Source organism: Syzygium oleosum, unplaced genomic scaffold (genome assembly GCF_021117445.2).
Source record: "Syzygium oleosum isolate NSW1041296 unplaced genomic scaffold, Sole_v2.1 Sole_v2.23, whole genome shotgun sequence".
NCBI lineage: Eukaryota > Viridiplantae > Streptophyta > Magnoliopsida > Myrtales > Myrtaceae > Syzygium > Syzygium oleosum.
In genome coordinates, this window is record NW_026607507.1 from 5,948,204 (window position 1) to 5,970,930 (window position 22,727).

Consider the following 22,727-nt stretch of genomic DNA (forward strand, 5'->3'; position numbering starts at 1 on the left):
AGTGATTCTTTTTTTTGGGATTTTTATTAAAATTCGAAATTATTGAATATCCTAAATATTCTATTAGGATTAGAATAACACCTAATTTAAACTAGGAAATAAATTATCTCAAGTCCTAATTTAAATTAAATAATTATCCTGTCTTCTAGATACATTTAGGGTTCCCTAAACATGCAAAACTTCTAATTTAAATCTAACTAACAAATTTTTGGATTTTCTTTATTTAAAAGGAAAGCAATCAAACAAAGATAACAATCACGTTCAAACAATCCACGCAATCCGCAAAATTCTTCTTATCAGATTCAAATTAGGCAAAGAAATCAAGCTAACGGTCATATCTATAGGGTTATAGATATCGACGGAAAACTGATTGTTCAAATTTGGAAATCAAATAAAATTTATTATCATATCCAAATGATTATGGATAAGATAACGATTTTCCGTATCGCCGCGTATCGTACCTTAGGGATAAGGTCGGATAGTCGTCCAGATACGTTGCCAAATTAGGAATGATTCCTAATTTTGGGTGTTTTCGAATATTGTGGATATTACAAAATTATCCTAAAATATATAGCTATCCACCAAAATATTTACGAAATATCTAAATTATCCGAAAACTAGGAAATTAAATATTTAAAAGAAATATTCGAATAATCTTACCTAATTTCGCGGATAACTTCCAAATTTGAATCACCAGTAAATCGGGATCGTGGATCGGACGATGTGGCCGACGGCGGCTCGTGGCCAGGGGACCAACGGCGGGTTGCTGCTAGTGCTTGGCTCGGCTTGGAAATCTGCAGATGATGGAGCTTGATGGATGCCTCGGCTTGACTCGTGGAAGGGGGACCTCAATGACTTCGCAAATTGCCCTTCCACTTATAATTTTTCTTCTCTTCAAGATCACTACCTGTATCGTGCAGGCCCACTAATTCCAAGCTTGACCAATCCGTGAGTTTTTTACCGAGGAATCCACGTTCTTCAACAATCCACCGCTTCTTATTTTCTTTTCTGTTTTCGATTTACTCGGCCATTGTTCTTGTGCGCACGAAGGGTGTGAGATGGTCGTCCAAGAGTTGGACACCCCGCTAAGAGCCGTTGAAGGATGAGACTCGCTCACGGACAAGCAGTTCACGGTTTGACTCGTCGTGTGGAACGAAGACCGTCGTCGAGGGGGAAAGCAGCAGAGAAGCAACATCGTTGGGTAGCTCGGGTCGCTCTTTCGTAGTCGGATCAGCAGCTTCGTCGCCTGGGCTGAGATAGCGCTGGCAGTGGGCAAGGCGGGCTCGGGACTCTCGTGGCTGCAGGTCTGGCCGCGAGGAAGGTGGTGGCACGGCACGGGCACGAGGCGGTGCGGTGAAGGTTGGCGCGTGCGCGACCGTCTCTCTCTCTCTCTTGCACTCTCACTCTCACATGTGTTTTCGCTCTCTTCCTCTCACGGATGACTCTCTCTGTGGTCGTGAAAATTATGAGAGCCCCATGATTATGACGCATAGGTTAATTAACTGGGCTTTCTAGTCCTAATGGGCTTAGACTTAGACTTTATCATTTAATTTAATTTTAATTCCAAATGGGCTAAATTAATTCGGGCTGATTTAAGCTCAAATTAAAACAACCAAAGCCTTTTAGACTTGTGAATTTTGGCCCCCAATAACTTGAGTGAGCCGAGTGCTCGAGCTCGGTTTACGCGATGAATTTTCAGCTTTCTCGCCACCGCCGGTCCGATGCGGAATGCAATTAAATTATATGATCCTAAACTATATGCTATGCGATTTTGACGTTTTTGTTTAGGGGTTAAAATTTAATCCCTAATTTTCTATGCAATTAATCACTAAATGGTTAGTCAAAATTTAGGTGTCAACATATATCGAACAAATTTAGCTTCTAATAGTGGCCTAACTACTCGGAGCATAATGAACATATGTTATCGACATTAAACACAAATTCGAAAATGTTGCTGGACATTGTTCACCCTCGAGGCAAAAGAAAAAGAAAGAAAAGAAAATCTTGACTTGGTTGTCCTCAAGGCAACCTGGGCAAAGCAAATATTTGATTTGTTGACTTTTCTTCTTCTTCTTTTTATCAGTCATCAGGTGCGACTACGATTTATCCCTTTTTTTCTTTAAACATCGCATAATATATCATCACCGAAAGGTCAAACGGGAGAAAAAAAAGAATATTTGTTTGACAAAACTAAAGTCTTTCGATATAAACATATGGTAATATTTAGATCAATATTACAGGACCGACCATCAAAGTTGGCGTGCACTTTTCATATGATTATGACACCCTAATAATCTCTTCTCGAATATATAGAAAAATAAAAAAGAACATTATATATCATTAAAAGGATAAATATCTCCACACTGTTACCGACAACCCCCTATTCCTCTGTTTTGAAGTTCATATCCATGATGTCGGTTAACAATCATAGAAAACATCTATTTCTAATCGAGCACATAACATAGCGCGCGCAAAGGAACTGGTCTAACCAAAACAAATATTTCCTAAATGTCATTTGGTTTGGCCTTTCAGTTCCATTGCATTGCATCATATTGATTGCAAAAGACGAGAAAGCTTTAGGTTCTCCTCCTTTGATTTAATGAAAAAAAATAATCGTTACATCTTAAAGCTTCCACCATTTTTGAAGAAACCATTTCTCTCAAAAGATTTGATAACAGCTGGATTATGAATAACAGCTATCGTAAGCCGTTAATAAAAAAAAAGGGATAAGTGCATTGAAGTTCTAAAACTTGTTAATTGCATAAAACTTTTAAAAAGTGCAACTAACTCCTAAAACTTATTACGAAAATGCAATTGAGTCACAAAAACTTTCAAAAAGTGCAATTAAGTTCTAAAGCTTGTTAAATTGATTTAATAAAGTCCTTTCATTAATTGCTTTTTTAAAAAGTTTTAAAAGTCGATTGCACTTTCGTAATAATTTTTAGGACTTGAATGCATTTTTTTTAAAGTTGTAGAGCTCAATAGTACTTTCGTAACAAGTTTCGGGACTTTATTTTTTTTTTTTATAACCCAAGAACCCCCCGCACGGCCGACAGCCGGAGGGGTAAACCTGGGTTGACGCTAGCGCAGGACCCACCACCACGGCGCCACATTTAAGAATCCCTAACGACTACGCTGGGGTTCGAACTCCAATCCCCTCGTGGGGGGACAAGAGCGCAAGCCAACGCAGCCGCTGCGGGCGGACTTCCGGTGTACTTATTCCATAAAAAAAAAAAAAAAGACTTTTTGGCTGTTTGTTCATTGCAATATTTCATGTATGGACTGCCATAAAGTATTCCCTCACCATCTCAAGAACTTTCTCAACAACTTTCTCTATGTACCTAAAGCTTTGATCAAACCCACCATAGCTTTGCTAATGGAGAAATTGCAGACAAGTGGTGTACACTTGTCCGTGCCTATCCATCTACCCATCCAAGTCTAATCTGATTCCAAGAAGAAAACGTGCACTGCACAAACAAATGTTCACCTAATGCTCCCCACCGCCGTGTGCTGCTTCATGCGCTCGTATGCTTTCTCGCCCACGTTGTCGGACCCCCTTCTGACACTGACACACCTGTCCAGATCCTCTGTTTCAAGAATTCGTGTTTTTCAATCCCTCGTTCCAGCGACAAAGGCGCGGCGGATTCGTTTTTCTTCCTTTTTCCTCGGCGAATTAATGCGGTAGACGACGAAGGGTCGTTTGTCGGGAGCTCCCTTTCTCTTTGCGATGACGACGGTGCGAAATTCGGTCGTGTTGGGGAGCGCCAGCGATGTTTGGCAACTGGGTCGTGGTGGGCGTTTTCGGGTCGCGCCGAAACGGGTCTGGTCGCTTAAATGGGCGTGCTTCGGTGGCTTTTCTGGGTTGTCGGTCCGGCGGGCGATCAGGTCCGCCGAGGACGATGGCTCGTCGAAGTCGGCCACTGAATTGCGCAGGGTCGTTGACCAGACGGAGACGAGTGTTTCCAAGAGATTGCACAAGGACTTGGCTTCTTTTCCCAGTGGGTAACATGGAAAAGTTTCCTATGTTTACTTGTTTTTCTATCCGAAGTGATTGTTCCGAGCTACACATGATGTGTTGAAGTCTCTCTTTTCGTGCTTCGACTTCTAACTAATAGTTTGTGTGAAAATTTTGGTGTAAAAGATTAGAAATGGATTGCCTGTGGAGCTTGGATTGGTGTTTAATCATGGTCTTATGTGATGGAGTTGAGCTTGCCTGCATACAGTTATTTCATTTGCAAATGTTTTATACTAGTGGAATTTCAAAACTGTCTATAGGGATTGAAGCTCACATTGGAATCGACTTGCGTGAAAGATTGTGAGTTCAGCTTTCTGAGGGCATAGATGCTGGTAATGCTGATGGACAAGTTTTAACTATGGATTTCTGTAATTGGACTTACGTTTCACGATGAAGATGTTGCAATCCCAGCAAAGGAGAGAGATGATAATTTGGATAGGCTAAACTGACTTCTAAATTTAACTGCTCCATTGACGGGGTGAAGCAATCTAAGAAAGGACCCAATTATAAGCATCTTTTATAGGTTTATTCTTCAAACCAGGGTGACCTGTCAGGGTCTTGTTATCTGAGCTTGTAGCGACTTTCTATTTTCTATACTTTGGCCTGTCCTTGACCTGTCACCCAGAATTTGCTTAAGATGTTAAGTTGTGTAAGGTTCACAGGATTTTGCTATCAACTGCATACTGTGATGGGATCTATACTGCCTTGTCTAACCACGTGCATCCTGATATTTCTATTTCTCCAATAAATGCAGGGCCTTTGACTGTTTCTGATTTCTCTCCTACTCCAGAGAATAAGTCGAAAATGCGGATATCGTTCAAGGTAATCATTTGCGCAGTTTTTCCTTTTGCTTCAGTGGAGTTGGGGAAAGCATAAGAAAACAGGAAAATGAAGTTGAGTAAAATGAGGATGAATACATTGTCTGAGACAGAGTCTATGATCTAATATATGCTGAAAACACATTGCAGGGGGTACCTGGTTCATTCAGCGAGGATGCTGCTCTTAAAGCATATCCCAACTGTGAGACTGTTCCTTGTGATGAGTTTGAAGATGCTTTTAAGGTTCAGAATCAACATACAGATACTTGCACGTAGAAGTAGCAATGCAAGTGACCACATATCTTTTTGTAGTTCTCAAGGCCATGACAAGAGAAAACGTGCCACCCTGCAAAATGCTGAAGCATGTAAATTTATTTAAACAATCTTACAGAATTTTCAGCTGTGTGAGAACTTGCCCTGGTGTAGGCACTTGTTAACAAACCAATTAAGAAAATTTTCAACTTTCAATGCACCGATTGCCCTCGTGTTATGCATAATCAGTGCCTTGAAGACTGAATCATTTCAATATATATATACATATATAAATGTGTGTGTGTGTGTGTGTGTGTGTGTGTGTGTATATATATACACACACCTAACTAGGGGGCACTAGTTAACACAACCGTTTGTACAATTTGCCAAACTGGCCCTGGTGTATGAATTCCAATTTCATGGTCACACATATCAATGGATATCAGCTTTCCTCCTCATTTCCTTTTTAATTTTTTTTGCAGGCTGTCGAACTATGGTTAGTTAATAAAGCAGTTCTTCCCATTGAGAATTCTTCTGGCGGAAGCCTCCACCGCAACTATGATTTACTTCTCAGACACAGACTTCACATAGTAGGGGAAGTTCAGATGACTGTCAACCTCTGTCTATTGGCTCTTCCAGGTGTTAGAGCAGAGCAGTTAAAACGTGTTTTAAGCCATCCACAGGTGAGATTTTTATCCGATCGGTCAAAAAGCAATGCTTAATCATGTCTTTATGTGATGTATATGCAATCAGCAGCAGGACTATTATGGGCTGAAATTTCAAAAGACAGAACCTTTATGTATTGCGAAATCCATTTCCCCTTGCAGGCGCTTTCTCTAAGCGATAATGCTTTGACCGGGTTAGGTGTTACCCGAGAAAGTGTTGATAGTACAGCTGGCGCTGCTCAGGTATGCCATAGATTATAAGTTGGGTTGCCTTTTTCTTCTGCACTGAACAGTACCGATTGTTCTTGACATTAGATTTGGTAGTTTGTAGCATTGAATGAACTGAGGGATGCTGGAGTTGTTGCAAGTGCTCGGGCAGCAGATATTTATGGGCTTAATATACTTGCAGAAAGAATCCAGGTGACTGTTTTTCTTGTACTTCATTACACTGACAAATGCTCCTTCCTTTTGTTTAGAATATTAATTCTCTCATTCCTATCCCTGATATGACGAAATATGGCTTTCTAAAAGTTTCATTTGTTTTCTTGGCCTTCTCTCGTGGTTTAGATCTTCGCAGAACTAGTGCAGAAGTATTATTAACAGAAATCAAAATTAGTGTTGATCTCGTATATTTGATACTGTGGAGGAGGATTGACATGGTATTTATTAATATAGTAAAGACTTCTTGTTGTTTTCGTGAAAAAGTTTTGCTGATTCATTGTAGTCTTGACTGAGGATAATGGCGGTTCCAAGAGGTGGATTAGAAAACTCGAACTACTAAAGAACTGTTCTATTTTATTAGAATAAGTACAAGAAGAGAAGAAGTAGAAATACAAACACATAACCATCTACGGTGGGCACTGTTTCATTCTCTAACTGTCACCGGGACCTATGTTCTTAATTAAACAAAAGAGAACATGAAGAATGCTAGTTGAGATTCTTGTAGAACTGATGACCAAAGCAGGCTAGTAGTGGATGGATCCTACAGCAATGCATGGACATCGTACCAGTTTCTGACTTATCTTCACCTCTTCACATGACTTGAACATGTTATTGCAAAATGAGTGCAGTCACATTCTTTAGTATTCCACTACCTAATAATTATGCACCTTGCAGGATGACTCTGATAATGTCACTCGTTTTCTTGTGCTAGCACGAGATCCCATTATACCAAGGACTGACAAACCTTTTAAGGTGACATTTCGCAGCTTTGGACACACATGCATTACCTATTTTCATTTTTGAGTGAAATTTTTTTAATTCTAATTTGGCCACCCTTCCTCCCAGACGAGTATTGTCTTCACTTTGGAAGAAGGCCCTGGTGTGTTATTTAAAGCCTTGGCTGTATTTTCCTTGAGGGGCATAAATTTGACAAAGGTATGTCTGCAAGGCTTTCTTTAGCTTATATTAGATTTGCGTGACTTGGTAAAATAAACTTTTACCTGAATATGAAACGCATAATGTCAGATTGAAAGCCGGCCACAGAGAAAGCGACCGCTTAGAGTTGTTGATGACTCCAATACTGGAAGTGCCAAGTGAGTTGTTAGATTCCTATTCCATTAGATAATTTGATCCTATACTGCATGACTTTGCATCCTTTTGAATTATTTTAATAGGGAAATTGGGAGTCTTGGACTCTGAAGTTGAGTAGTTTAAGTTGAATTGTGTTCTGATATTTAGAAGCATAGATGTCTGGAAATATGTCATACAGCAAATGTCCAAACGAATTTTTTCTTTTTTTCTTTTTGACAAGTCAAAAGGAAAAGATCTTTGTGGGAAAGAACAGCTGCTTTGTCCACATTTATTTTGTTCCCAAGGGCGAAGTAAAGTCTCTCCATGTTAACCTGCAGATCATGGCTTCCAGCCACGAAAAAGAAACAATCATCTTGTCGTTCCAGAAAAGGACCCAACGAAACATATTTATTGATAGTTACATCCATAAAACATAGGAAATGCCCATTTTCTATGCCAATCCTCTAAAATTTTTAGATTACTTCGCCCTCTCCATGTTAACCTGCAGATCACGGCTTCCTCCCACAGAAAAGAATCAATCGTCTTGGCATTCCAGAAAAGGACCCAACGGAACATATTTATTGATAGTTACATCCATAAACATAGGAAATGCCCATTTTCTATATAAATCCTCTAAAATTTTTAGATCTCCACATTGTTAATGTGTGCTGCCTTTTCAAAGTGTTGCCTTTTTTGGGCATCCTGATTTCCCTATATATGGTTTGACTCCTCTATTGTCAAATTCATACTTTGTCATTGCACTCACCCTCTGTATAGTGCATGCTTCTATGTGTAGTAAGTCAAACAATATATGCGGTCTGATGGCCCTAATTTGGCAGATACTTTGACTACCTCTTTTACATTGACTTTGAGGCTTCTATGGCTGATACCCGTGCTCAAAATGCTCTAGGACATCTGCAGGTATTATCATCATCATTCTCATCACGAGAGATATTCTTTTTGCTTGATTGTTAGCCTTATCTAAGTATTCATAAGTTTCAGCTGCAAAAAAAACCCGAGAAGGAAAATGAAAACACTAAGGTCCATGGACAATTAAGTTGGTGAACCTTTCAACAATAAAACGAAAAATGTTTAACTGCATTTGGTTAATCAGCACTTCAATTGTTGAATAAGAGAGATCAGCGAATCAGAGTTCGGACTGTGAAATAACGGCCATCACAGCAACTGTTGCCCGCTCCAAGTACATTAATCTATTTTTTCTATGCTGACATTGATGAGTTCCATTGGAAAGCTATATTCATCTTAGATTGAAAATTGGTCAGGTAACTGTAGTTTACCCATACGTGGTTTCTGCATTTATGCTGGCATAACCTGCAACTATGACGAGTTCACTACCTCTATGCAGGAATTCGCAACCTTTCTGCGTGTACTTGGTTGCTATCCCATGGACACGAGTGTTTAGTTGCTTGTTCATGCCTCTTCATATCACTGTTATCCTCATAAATCATGGATGAGAATGCCAACCCTTTAGAAATCTGAGTCGGCTTGAAGCTCACATTATCCACTCGTCATTCACTGAGGTGGGATCGGTATTATACACCCAAGTGAGATAACGGCCATTCTGCCTTGGTTAACTGCCCAACTACAGGAGCAAAAGGATAGGCAGGGCTATAGGATATTACTTGCTAGATAGTGGTATGTTGGGACCTTGGCGAGGCACTTATGCATGCTAAGCAGAGGGGAAACAGCGTCGTGTTGAATGCTTAGCCTGTGTTTTAGATTGTGAGCTTTTGAGATATCTTCTAGAGGATCATGCAGGCATGGTGCACGTGGATTTGTTATTTGCGGGGGCGATCAATTCTTCATCAGCTACAAGACAGGTCACAGGTTTTCCTTTTAATGAACCAATGAAGTTAATTCTTTCTTTGTCATCACTATCTGCATTGTTCATGTGCTCCCTCTTCGTGCTATGCTGAGGAAGTTTTCTTTTAAATCTGAAAAGTATGCTTTGTAAATACTAAATTCTCATCTAGCTATTCCTTCCTCCTGTGGAAGATAATAGTGCATGTGGGTGGCCAGTTCTTATTCGGACTCCGACAGAAAAGTCAGATCATGCTTGTCGTTTGGAATTCTATTATACTTGTGTTAGGTGCGACAGAATGGAGTTAAATGGCAAATGGAATGAGTTCGTAGTGAAATTGGGCGAGACATAGAACGGAATTGGCATTACTCCTGCATTTGGTCGTAACTAAGGAATGGCGTGAGATTAACATGCCGGACCTTTTCCTGCGTATGGATGGTTTTGGCATCCAAGTGGTTGAATCAAAATGTTGAAAAATGTCAAGAGTTCTACACAAGGTTTATAGGTGTCAACTTTGAATGTTTAATGCCATTCCGGCTCTCATTTCGTAACCCGATATAAGGAGCAGAGCTGTCCCAAAGTTAAAAGTAAGTCTTATCAAACCGAACATACTCTGAAGTCTTGCTTTATCTTAAGTTTGATGACGGGTTCTCATTCATGTTATGATTAGCAACAGTAGAAAGAACCGTTGGTTAATTATATAATAATTTATTGCATAGAAAATTAGGGATCAATCCCGACCCCTAGCAAAAATAACTTTAAATGAGATTGAATATGGTTTTTAGAAGCATTTCATGGCATATAAATAAAATCAGAAAAATCGCATTTTAATTAGACCGGCGATGGATTATGGACTGAGCCCATGAGGAGTAGCAAAATTGGGCCAAGCATGGGGTGACAGTAGCGGTAAATCACATACGAAAAGTGAGCTTCTGAGCTTTAATGAGATGGGTTAAATCCATATATTTAGGGCTGAAATTTATTGAGAATTTTAACCTTAATTGAGCTCACAAGAGAAATCAAACTCGGCCAAGCCTATGGGGACCTTTGTGGCCAAAATTTACAAGGGAAAAGAAGGTTCTGGACTTCGATTAGAGTTGCGTTAAGCCCATGTGAGTTGGGATTAATGTGAAGGCCTTGGTTTTAATGATATATATCCCATTTAATCCTTTAATGAGGTTGGGCCAGCTTAATGCAGTTAAACCTAGCTCGCAACATAATAGATGTTTACGCCTCATAATTAAGAGGTCAACAATTAGAAGTTAAAGAGCACATAAAAGAGAAAACACACGAGAGAAAGAGCCCGCGGCCAAGCACCTCACGGCCCCACCATCGGCCGTGACAGACCCTACGGCCAAGCGTCTCACGGCCACATCCTCGCCATGACCGAGCCTTGTGACCCGCTCCTGGCCGAGTCCCTGACCGAGACTCCGGCGCCGTCCTTACTCTAGCTCCATCGAGCTCGATGCCGCTGCTGATCTCCCAGCCCCATGAGCTGCTGCACCGACCACCACAACGGCCTGTTGACTTACCTGCACCGTGATGACAAAGCTCCCGACTCCACCGCAACACTCACCTGCGTCGTTGGTGTCCACTGCCATGAGCCAAGCCCTCGCCTCACCGCGCCTGCTCCTAGCGAGTTGCTGTCCTTGCCGTCGATCCCTGCTGCACCTACACTGTGACATCGAGCTGCAGTCACACCTATCCCTGCGCCGAGCAGCACCTATAATTCCTTTGTTTTGCAGGTTGTCGACCATCGATTGAGAATTCTCCTCACCGTTAACTGCCAAGACGACGGGCTGTCCCCTCCCCCCTCACCGGTCATCATCACCGAGAGCACCCACCATCGTCCACCAGTCGCCATGAGCCCTAGCCGTCGGTCTTCAAATTAGGTAAAAATCTTATTCGGATTTAAATTGAATTATTGATTTACAGCCTATTTTTGATAGATTGATATCTAACTTCAATATCTGAGATTTTAGTCATTATTCAATTAGGATTATTTCCTAATTTGACAACGTGCATATGGTCGGTAGTTTGATCTAAAAATTGATTAGGGACGACTCCAAAATGAAATTAATTTGCATGTTAAAGATTGAATTTAAGTTGCGAATTGGTATGGACTTAAGAGAGTCCGAATTAGGTGTAAGTTTAGTAATCCATTAGCCACAACCCTAAGTGGTTCACTCGAAGGGTACGTCGTGACTGAACTACTATTATTCTAACGCAATATCTACTGTTGACCATTGAAAGATTAGACCGAAGAAACTTTAGAGAAAAAAGTAATAAGACATGGTGGCAAAAAATTAGAACCACCGAAAGTTGGAAGTCATAAGGGAAGCTGACTACATGAGTGTTCGAGTTATGCTGTCAAACCTGTTGGTTGGTTTTCTTCTGGGGTCCATGAATAGATCCTCTCATTTCCTTTCTTTTTCCCCTTTTTTTTCTTTTGTTACGTGCTATTTCTGGGAGGTAAAATCAGTGGTCATGTTCACAAAATCAGAACCTCTGAATTCAGTCCAACTTGTCGTCTCCGTGCTCTCTTTTCCTTACGAAAACAGGACAGCATCGTACAGTGTCCATACCATAGAATATGCAAGTGTAGGATCACTAATTACTCAAATTAATGCTCTATGCACATGCTATTAGGCATGTGACCCAGCTGATAAAGAGCTTTGAGGGTGGAGAGTACTAGGTTCAGAGTTCGATCCCTGTGATAAATCACGTTTATATATAAAAGAGATGAGTGAGACAAAATATATATATATATACACATGACACGAAAAAGGGAGCACTTAATTGATAGTACATGATGTTCGCCAAGGGAGGATGTGATGTCCCTTGAAGTTTCTCAATAATTTCAGGAATGCATTTTCTTCTTGTCATTTTTTTTGGCGGAAATTTTGTTCCCTTTGTAAGGAGCTTTTACGGAACCTATCGAAGGACTCTGCGTGGCAAAGTGACGGGATTGTCCCGACAAGACTATACCTTCGAGAGATCATTCATTCTGATTGCATTGAATGTAGATTATACACCACTTAACCCTTATCAAATTGGTAATCACAATGGTGCCGCTATAACTAAAAAGCCATGCATGCACTGGTTCTCCGAACGGTTTGACCACTATAGAGCACTACGCATTGTCAGGAAGCCAAGTGTCCTTACCGATGGAAATTTGTGCACATATAATTGCCAACTGTCACAAAGAGTCATCACCCGTTAGTGACAATTCGACAGCTCGCTAAGAAAAACATCTATATATGAGAAAGAGCTCGTCCCGGGGAGGGGTTGGACTATCAAAAATCCCACAATTCGAGTTCTTTGTACCCTTCTTCTTTTCGAGTCACTGACTCAAGCATCAGAGAGCTAATCCGAGTCTTAAACCCGGACGCCTTAACCCGAATTTTATATTGCCTATTGTTATTAATTCTAGAAGCTGGGTATTGGTTGGCAATCTAGTCCCGAAGTTCAGTATGAACACTCTCCCTTGATGTGACGAATTCTGTTTAGTTATTGGTTTTCTCTATTCGACCCGACTTGAGTTGGTGGAGACAGATATGGTTGCTGTCATTATCAAACGATGTAAGACTGTTTTTTTTTTTGGTGGAATAACGATGTAAGACTGTTGTCATGTTATTCTCCCGAATTTGCAGTAGATGGAACCTTTACGAAAAATAAAGTTTAAATTTTCCGTAAGAGAAATTTTTATTTAAAAATCTTAAAACTCATTATGAGAGTACAATTAAGTTCTCAAACTTTTAAAAAGTTCAATTAAGTTCTAAAACTTGTTACGAAAGTGCAATCAAGTCCTGATTAGATCAAGTTGACAAGTTTTAAGACTTGATTACACTTTTTGAAAGTTTTACAATTCGATTACACTTTTGCAAAAAGTTTTAGGATTTTATTGCCCTTTTTGAAAGTTTTAGGACCCAATTGCACTTTCGTGACAAGTTTTAGTAATTCCAATGCACTTATCTATTAATAATTTTATCATTCACCTTATCAATATAGTGAAACTATTGAGTCCAGTGCAACATACAAGAATAATTTCTCTCTCTATATTTCTTGTAGTCTTGATTAAGTGGGAAACATTCCGAGGGAATTGAATGGATTATAGTGTGTACATTAACTGCTGAGTGAGAAAAATCTTCTACCCTTCAATGACTTTTGATGTGGTAAAACATGGACGTGGAGATACTAGTAAATTTTGTGGTGGTGAAACAAAGTAAAATCCATAAACGATTGATCAAATGGCACTTTCCCACTTCAAAGATTACAAGGTCTTAATCTAAAAAGCAGAATGCTTGCGAAAGCAATTTTCTTCTGTGGTCATGATTATGATAAAAACCCTTGTAAAAATGCAGTAATTTCTAGAAAAACAAGTCCTAAGTTACGCAATTTACAAAAAAAAAAATTGGACATTATTATCAAGAATGCTTCTTACTTTCGCAGATTTATAATGATAAGATATTTAAAAAAAGGTAAAAGGGATGACGTTACTGGAGTCTCTACATTTTTACTCGAAATTCAAAACTATCTCTCTACTTCTTTTTGCAAGAGTCCGCTCAAGGTTGAAGTCTAAGATGTTTTAGAGAAGTGAATGGGAAGTAGAACTCCATCGATTCGAATCTCTATTGATGGTGAAAATACATACACGGGGAGAGAGGGAGAGAGAGAGAGCAGAGAGCATTTTGAATCATGAAAAGAATTTCACATATGCAATCCATGTTTTGGCGTTGCTTTGAAAATTAAACCTACATCAATAGTTTTCAACGACATCAAGTTCACGTCAGCAATCAGCTAAGTCCGTCATTGGAACGGTGCAAAGCCGAACGATAGCACTTCTTAAAAAGTGCGAGAACCATTTTGAACATTAAAAAGAAAAAGAAAAGGAGTAGAAGTACAGTTTTGAATTTCGAGCAAAAGTAGAGAGGACACTGATGACATAATCCCGAAAGGAAATTAAAATATAAAGTGATGTGACGGAGTGCAAATAACTCTTTAGATGACCATGTTTGAAATCGAGTAAAACTATGGAAAGCCAGTTAATATGTCGACTCAGTAAACCCATCATGCCATACTTAACATATTAGTTCAATAACATATTTTACACCCCTCATCAACATGCTTATATATGAGTGAAGTCAAAAAGCGTACTAAAGATGTTGGTTAAATATGTAACAATTCACTTATTAAAATTGATTACACGTAATACGAAAGCAGTCAGGACAATGAAAGCGATAAAACCTTCTTTTATCGAGTATTTTTTTTTGTCGAACTTTTATCGAGTATTTAACAAGTGTCACCAGGACGCTCATTAGCTACTAACTAGGTTCTCTATACTTGGCATCACGAATTGTCAACCCTACTCAGACCATCCATCCGCGTGCAAGCTTTATGTGAAAAAGTCCCTCCTCTTCTCGCAGCCCGTAATTCGTATACCGTCGAAGGTGATTCGGTGGTCGCCACTCTGCTTGGAAAAAGCGTCTTGAGATCATCAAACGTGTCTGTCTGCTAAAGCCTAAAGGGGAATTGATGTTGTCGTCTATGGTCTTTTACGACACCGTGAATCCGAGAACGGGACCAGGTTCAATGAATCTGGCCTTCTTCTTTGCCCCGTCGCCACGCTATAAAATAAGCCCACATTTGCTGAACTGCACTCGCAGGCTGCTTGGGGCTGTGAGATGTTGCACACCCTTCGCTCTTCTTCACCAACTCATCTTCCTTACGACAGAGAAAAGGTATAATTAATCTTTTCCCTCTTTTCTCACCTTCGTTGCAAAAGGGTCGTGCTTCAGTGATATTTATTACCTTCTGTAACCTCAAATTAAACATATGCTCCTGTTGATTTCTGCTTAGAAGAAAATTTTCCATTAGAAATGTTTTTGTCAACATAAGAAATGAATCAGCAAGCTCTCATAAATCTGAAATGAAAGGACTGAGTTTCTTTTGTTTTTATTATTTTTGTGGAATGTTGTCAGATTACCCTTTTTTCATGAATTGATTACATAGATCAGGTTTTCATTTAGAGGAGAACTACGATTTTTTTGTTCTTTTGTGTGCTTGAACTAATGCATTTTTGCGAGAGTTTGAATTTGGTCTTCACATATGCTGTTCACCAATTCACCACACAAGGGTTGTACTGGACTTTCCAATTCAAATCGTAGCTTGAAGTGAATGGACTTTGCCTGCATGTTTAGTTATGTAAACCCTTGAAAGTATTCATTTCCAATCCATGTGCATTTTGGTTCCTCAATCCATCTGCTGATTTGCAGCAGATTTGATTCCTGATGTTTATGGCATCTCACCTACTTGAAGTTCCATTTTCCTTAATAAAAAGATCTATTGTTAATCTTTTTGGGTCAATCTTGTTTGAGCTATTACCAGGAGAAAGTCTCTGACATTTGAGAGGATATGGGAAATTGCAATTTATACAGAGCAACGATGCTGACTGACTGGTTCATAAGCCGTTGACGTGTAGGCTCTACTCATCAAAATCTGCTGTGCTCTCTGCAAGTTAACACACATAAGAAGTCACCATCACTCGATCATGATAATTTAACTCCACAAGATTCTCTGTACCTAATCTAGCTTTACATTCCCTTTTGTTTATGGTCATGCTTTTCATGGAGATTTCCACACATGGGCCATCTCTGCTCTAGTCCCCAGAGCTTTGTTATTGCTCATTAAGTATTAATTTCGAACTTTGTCCACTAGTCTCCGACCACCATGGCACGGTCCCTACATGTATAACTCAATAATAGCAATTGATTGGTTTGCAGCTACTATTGAACAACTTGCCAAATCCCCCTTCGATCTAGTGTGTTGTCCTTTTATTTTTAACAAGGCCTTTCTTGTGATTAGTTGTGCCGATAATGCATATACAGGTTCGAATAGTTTCGAGTGGAAGTCCTGCTTTGTGGATCATGGGTTAACTGGTCACCGGCCCGCCCATCCCACTGTTCAAGCGACTCGAAGAAAGTATGTTTCTGGTGAGACTTGGATTCTTTTATGCAGTGTTGAAGCAGCAGCATTCGTTTGCATAGAGGACCAGTTCAGAGATGAGTTTGATTGTGGCCTTCAGCTTGCAGAGTCGTGGAGTTGTTGCTAATCGGTTCTGAACGTGTGCACATTGGCCTGATTCAAATATAAAAACCACGAGAGATCGACAGAAGCTGAAGACAAAAACCAAAGGAAATGTTCAGGATGATGTTGGTGATCGGGCTACTAAATGGAGTGTGCAAGGAGATGTAGATTGTTTCGCTGCCATTGTCGGCACTCTTAATAGGCAAGCTTTGAAATGTGTCTGATTTGTGACGAATTCTTCGGAGTCTGAAGCATTATCTGCACTGGTTTCAGTACTCTGAACGTGACGCTTTTGCAGAATTGAAACGATTTCTTTGTGGACGCTATTAATTCAGCAGTTCTGTCTGCTCTCTTGCACGTGAATGGAACCTCAGAAGACTCTATCATTGAATCGGCACGGTATTGCTTGGAGTTGTAGCAGTTCATCCTCGACCACGACAAGTAAAAAAGCATTCGTTCATTGGTATTCGGTGGAAATTCTTTTACCTTGCGATGTTTTCATATATCGGGTTGCACATCCACCATGAAATAGAGCCCCAGAAAGGAGCGGCGAAGCGGCTCAGAATGACAGATTGGGCTACGCCCAGTTTGTCTATCCGCGCCGCCACTTCTCTCCACAGACATGCCTGAGGTATAAGTCTTCCTCATCATTTGTGTGACGAGTTCCCCTTTGTGACTTCAATGTTGTCCCACAGTTAGATATTGCAAGACCGCCAGACCGTGCGCGGTTATCATCGGATTCCTTCTGTAGGTAATTTATGAAGAATATGGTGAGTTCCATGCGCGCAGCGCATGCTGGCAAATAATATGTTTCCTAATTGGGTCTTTTCAGCGCGAAATCGCGCTTTCTTTTCTTGTTTGATGTCAGTTGTCACGAGTATTTACCACTTCTTATGCACAATAACAATAAATGCATACTGAGTTGGTTTGGTTTTCTCTTCCCTTATCTTCTTGTTCCTTGTCTATTAGCCACGAACACCTCCGTCGCAAGGGCCATTCCCGAACACTCGGCCTTTACGGACTCGGAGCTTGCTCACTCGATAATGAGTATTCTCGTCGCGACGAAAAAAAGGAGAATAGCTCAATTCGGCTTTAGAGTTGCATAGGGTGGTTTATGCTCCGGAGAACTCTTCTGTGTCATGCACTCCAAATGGATAATGAGAGGCATGATCCTCAGCAGAGAGTTTCTCTATTGACCTCTGTTTTGCCCTCCCCCTTCGGTTATGCGGAGGGATAGTCCATGCTGATGACACAGGCTCCCCCTTTCTAATGCCATCGATAAGGACTGAAGTGTCAGGGACAACCGCCAATGGCCAGACACCAATTCCGAGTCGAAAGACCGGACCAAACTCGATTAGGATGCAATTTGTGCCGGTGGCACGTTAGCACGATGCCGTTAAACAATCAACCGGACATACTCGTCGTGGTTTTTCCAGCACAGCAAGTGGATGAAAAGGGCACGGTCGATTCGACGATACGACCTCGCCTCTTTCACAGGATAAAAGAGTTCCACTAATTTGCACCTTTCACTATGGTTAAAGTTGATGTTTACCGGCAATTCCTTCCCAAGGGAATATATTCCAAGCAAAGTCACCGTTTTGGACCCCAGGATCTACCCCGATTCTTCCTGTAATATGCTCAATCTTGCTTTCCTAGGAGTCCTCATCGCTACCCTGGTTTCGTGGGAAACGGATCGGAATCGGCTGTCTCTACTCCGTCCCGGCACGATGAAATGGTGCGTTTGGTTCGGCTCTCGGGAATGTGTTCAGAATAGAGTTCGGTCGGCCCTTGGGAATTGCGTGTTAAAAGCCCATCAAATTCCCACCTCGTCAGTAAGCTAAGAGCCCATCCAAATCCAGGCGATTGCATTTCGATTTTTTACGCCGAACATAATAAAGAGATCGTGATAGTGACGTGAGTTGGTGGGCCCTCACGTGAAAAGTGGTGGTGGTCTGATTCCGCCAGCACGAGCCACCTAACTTCGTGAGGGTAGCTCTTAATTTATTTAACATCAGAATCATATTTTGTATAGCTCGACCTACCAACAAATTGGGGACAACAAAAAAAAAGTTAAGAGAATACAAATTGTGATTTTCAACCTTGCCTCCATATAAAGTATCTTCGCCACATTTTAAAATTTACAATTATTTCTTTTTCCATCGGATTTCAAGTCACATCTCCTACTTACACATAGTATTTATAGATTGTCATTTTCGTCCGCATATTAACACATTCTCGATATTGTACTTCAAATTTTATTATTTTTTTGGCAGATTTCGGGTGTGCACGAGGAGGCCGGATACCCTTTTCGGATTATAGCGCAAAATATAGGTTTTGAATATGCGAGAAGGGTTTTTTAAAAGGGTTTTTTTTTTCTTATAATAATTGGAAAAGGAAAAAGAGATGCCTTTGCATCTGCATCTGCATTTGCATTTGCATTTGCGAGTAGCAGTATCCTGGTTTCCTGATTGGTCGGATGGGGGAGCGGGAATCTTTTACACGACTCTTCCACCCGCCGAAACTTGCAGATGAGAACAGGACTTACTTGCGTCCAAGAATCTCCCATTCATCCCCTCCCCTCCCCACCCCACGATCAATTCCAGAAAACGATGTCTCGCGGCCTGAAAGATCTTTCCATATCGAATGCGACATCAGACTAGCAAACATCTGCTCGTCACTGATGAAAAAGAGAACTGGAAATGCAATCGACAAACGCCAGGAGAAGGTGCAGAAGAAGATGCAAGAAGCTGATCGAACGCGAGAGATGGGACGATGGGTTTTTCATTTTTCGCTTTTCAGAACCTGCGCGGTGTTCAAAAGCTCGCTCTGTTCTAGACTACAGTCACCCAAAGCTTCTACACATGCGTTAATGGCGGTTGGGATTTGTCCCTTTCGAATTCGATTGTTCACATCGACAAGGTGAAGAGATCGAAGAGCAAGAATCGACGGAAAAGACGAACCCCCTTTTTTTGTTCCTCGTGTGTTCTTTCTTCAGGCCTTCTTCTCCTTGGGTTTCTGGACTGGGAACAGGAGCTTGAACGCCCAACCGGCGAAGACCGCACCCACGAAGGGGCAGATCCAGTACACGTAGAACTGGTCCCACGTGTTGTGCCGGTCGTTCACGTACGCCCACCCGAACGCGTTCGCCGGGTTCATCGCCGGCCCGGTGTAGCTCGACCCGACCACCACCAGCCCCACCGTCGCCATCGCCAGCAGCCACACCTTCACCAGCAGGCTCCTCGGCCCCTTCACGAAGATCACCAGGGCGGCGAGGCTGATGGCGAAGGTCAGCGCGCCCTCGGCGGCGGCGCCCGTGTGCAGGTCCACCTTCAGCGACGGGCCCCGCAGCATGTGCCTGTACGCGGCCGGCATCAGCCGCAGGATGGCGTTGGCGCCGGCCACGCCCCCGGCGGCCTGGGCGGGGAAGCGGGCGGCCATGGAGAGGAGGGAGGCGTCGGGGCGGAGGCCGGCGGCGCGGAAGGCGACGGTGGTGGCGGGGTTGAAGCTGGCGCCGCCGAGGAGGGCGCCGAGGACGCTGAAGAGGAGGACGAGGGCGGCGACGAGGGCGGTGGTGAGGAGGAGGCCGGCGGCGGACTGGGGCGGGACGGAGAGGGCGGTGGCGGCGAGGTAGGTGAGGGTGCCGACGGTGGAGACGCTGGTGACCCAGAGGCAGGTGAGGACGGCGTCGCCCGCCGCCGATCTGAGGAGGCCCATGGCTTTGGTTTTTGAGAGCTCCAAGGCAGTGCCAAGAACCAACAGAGGAGGAGGAGGAGGAAGGAGGAAGGAAGAAGGAAAGGAAGAAATGGAGAGGATGCTTAAGAGGAATGGGAGGTGGGAGATGCGGACTCCATTATCGTGGAGATGATAAACCTAGTTTTTTTTTGTTGACCAGTAGTAATTTAAATAAAATAAAAATCCGTAAACCCCTCCGCGCAAATGAAATTTCAATTTGTTCAATATAATTCCTGAATTGTAGCCCAACGTACACTGTGATTCATAGACTTTTAATTTATTCAACGTGGTGACTGAACTTTCGGTATATGCACTGAAATTTCAAAGATCACGCATATCACATATCGAGTTAAAGTTTAGGGGATTATGTTGAATAAATCGAAAATTCATGAATCGCATTACATATTGAGCTAAATTTTACGAATCATTCGTGTCGTTATCTCGTATACCACGTGCTTCGTAAGTTCGTAGTCGTAGGTGAATCAAGACCCCACCAGTTTAATGGGACCAAAAGGAAGGAACCAACCGATGGCTCGGCTTCTTTCCACGTCTGGAACGAAAAAAAATGTGGACAAACGACGTTCAAGAACCGGACGCGTCCGGATCTGTCATCCGATTACCGCGAATTTTGGTAATTCTATAATAACATGAAAATAATGGCCTCCGTCTTTTACCTAAAATAAAATAATAACAATAACAATAATAACAATAATAATAATAATAGTCATATTTGTAAAAAATAGGTATTGATCATGGCCATTAGGTAGATGGACGATTCTTGCCAAAGACGTGAAGCATTTTGGTAGGTGGAGGACCATGCCTCCTGCATTTTTCATTAGACCCTGAACGGGTTAGGTTGCAAATTCTCAGTGTCTAAGGACCATGCCTCGTGGCCTCCGCCGCGAGGCCACGTCGCTCTCGCCCGAGGACGACCGCCGGAGTAAGGCTCGCCTTCTGCGCCCCGGCTTCTTTAATTCCGACCTTCTTTTCCTCTCTCAAAAAGGGAAAAAAAAAAAAGAGTGCTCGAGTTTTTAATTCAAATCGATTTCAGAAGTTGCGATACCGACGGTGGTGAAAGCGAATATTCCGTTAAATTATTTTTTTCCAATCATGATTTTTCCCTTGCTTTTGTTTTTATGCTTTCTTGGATTTTCCCCCACTCCCTTTTTTCTTTTGTTTGTATTTATCTTCCAAATGGGAGAATATTCATCCGGCTTCATACCAGCCTTTTAATTCATTAGCATTTAAGCTCTCTTGTATAAATATAACTTAAAAAGCTAGCTTTTTTTTGTCAAGAAAATACGGTCGTAATGGAAATTTCCATAGATACGTAGGGAAACGATAAAAAGGTGTTGATGAAATATAAAATATACATATGGAAAATCGCGACGATTTTTATTGCTATTTCTCCTTTTGGAAATTTACCTTTATTCAATGAAATTTCTCCTTTTGTCTCCCTCGATAAATATGAATGAAATATTATATACCTTCATTGCATATTTTGGTGGCATGTGGAAAGAACATGCACCCTCCTTTGTAACACTCCTTTTGGCCTTTAACATGAATATCTATTCCATGGTGTTGGACAGAAACAATCCTTTTCTGATGGAATTGAATAGCCAAATGAAGATCATTTAGGGCGTGTTTGTTTCGCGGAAACAAACGATTTGAAAACAATTTTTTTTTTCAAAAAATGGTCATCTGTATCGCTTATAGAATGAATAAATAAAAAATATTTTCAACGTTTAAAAAAATATTTAAATATAAATTGCTATCGATGATGAAAACATTTTTCATTAATTAATTATTTAGGTGTTATATGTGATCATTTTTATAAAAGTATATTATGAATTATTCATTTTTCGCGAAATAAACGGAGCCTTAATGACTTGATATATTCCGGGGAATGAATAGAAATTATCCAATTAAAGTTTAGACTTAAGGTTTGGACAAGAGAACAATGAAAGCCACTTAAACTTAGGCCTCATGCACCAACCTAAAGCCCAATTAGATACAACTCGCCATTAGGCAGCAACGTTAATGCGCAGCCACCGGAGAGATGGAGGTAGCTTTTCCTTCTCCTTAGGGGCCTACGGATAAAAATAAAGTATCTCGTGTGGCGATTATGCCTGCTCCCATTGTCGCCGCCGCCGCCCCGCCACCGCGATAACCACCGATCACTGCTTCCGTCGATGGCGCCACCAACAGCTCGTGAACTCGGCCCTCACGCCACACGGCCATTTCCCTAGCGGCACGATCTATTCCCCCCCAAACAGGAGGGCACGACTGAGATGTGACCACCAAGTCTGGAGGACCTTCCTGTCGCCGTCGCTACGACTAGCTCGTCGACGACGACGACAAGGTGGAGCTGGGCAGGTGGTGCAAGGTCGACGCCGGCACAAGCTTGTCAAGCTTTATTAGTATTATTATGTTCGAAGGAAGGTTCCAATCTTGTTTAGTGGTCGATGGGGGAACTTTTACCCGTCACCCATCAAAAGAGACCATGACATGGGATCATTCAACTACACGACCCGCCCCCGTCATTCCTGATCGATATCCCACCACAAAACCAGTCCAAATGATCCTCACATCATCGTGCATTGACGGGGCGTTATTGACTATAATTACGTTGATAATTCAACGCAAATCTTGCGTAATCTAAGTTCAGAATCCAAGCAAAAAACCCCAAGTTCCTATGACTCAGATAAGAAGCCAAGCCCCCACTTTTAGAAGGCAAAGAGCTGCTGCAGCTACAGCTACAACTACAACTACAACTACAACTACAGTAGATGGAAAAACGGCCCGTCGTATTAGGGCTCAAAGCT

At 41.6% G+C, this 22,727-nt stretch overlaps 2 protein-coding genes and 1 long non-coding RNA gene across 7 annotated transcripts; 2 read left to right on the plus strand and 1 right to left on the minus strand.

Annotated features, from left to right (window-relative positions):
- Positions 1-3,310: 3,310 nt before the first annotated feature.
- On the plus strand, positions 3,311-9,317 carry LOC115680759 (arogenate dehydratase/prephenate dehydratase 1, chloroplastic-like). Of its 3 annotated transcripts, none has more exons than XM_030604591.2 (11): positions 3,312-3,998; positions 4,770-4,837; positions 4,984-5,076; positions 5,568-5,768; positions 5,913-5,993; positions 6,075-6,170; positions 6,867-6,944; positions 7,038-7,127; positions 7,218-7,285; positions 8,102-8,183; positions 8,629-9,317. In XM_030604591.2, the coding sequence occupies exons 1-11, from the start codon at positions 3,728-3,730 to the stop codon at positions 8,683-8,685; spliced, it is 1,185 nt and encodes a 394-aa protein (XP_030460451.1). In that variant the 5' UTR covers positions 3,312-3,727; the 3' UTR covers positions 8,686-9,317. The 3 variants fall into 3 exon arrangements, with proteins under 3 accessions (XP_056158250.1, XP_030460451.1, XP_056158251.1); XM_056302276.1 differs by having other exon boundaries at positions 3,873-4,002; XM_056302275.1 differs by lacking the exon at positions 8,102-8,183 and having other exon boundaries at positions 3,311-3,998.
- A 1,033-nt stretch (positions 9,318-10,350) lies between these two features.
- LOC115680726 (uncharacterized) lies at positions 10,351-17,111 on the plus strand. Of its 3 annotated transcripts, none has more exons than XR_008814280.1 (4): positions 10,351-10,738; positions 10,830-10,976; positions 14,751-14,825; positions 15,972-17,111. It is a non-coding gene; the product is annotated as an uncharacterized LOC115680726 (long non-coding RNA). The 3 variants fall into 3 exon arrangements; XR_008814279.1 differs by having other exon boundaries at positions 10,351-10,723; XR_008814278.1 differs by having other exon boundaries at positions 10,366-10,976.
- A 1,824-nt stretch (positions 17,112-18,935) lies between these two features.
- On the minus strand, positions 18,936-19,977 carry LOC115680725 (aquaporin SIP1-1-like). The gene has a single exon (XM_030604553.2). The coding sequence runs from the start codon at positions 19,882-19,884 to the stop codon at positions 19,162-19,164; it is 723 nt and encodes a 240-aa protein (XP_030460413.2). The 5' UTR covers positions 19,885-19,977; the 3' UTR covers positions 18,936-19,161.
- Between the last annotated feature and the right edge of the window lie 2,750 nt (positions 19,978-22,727).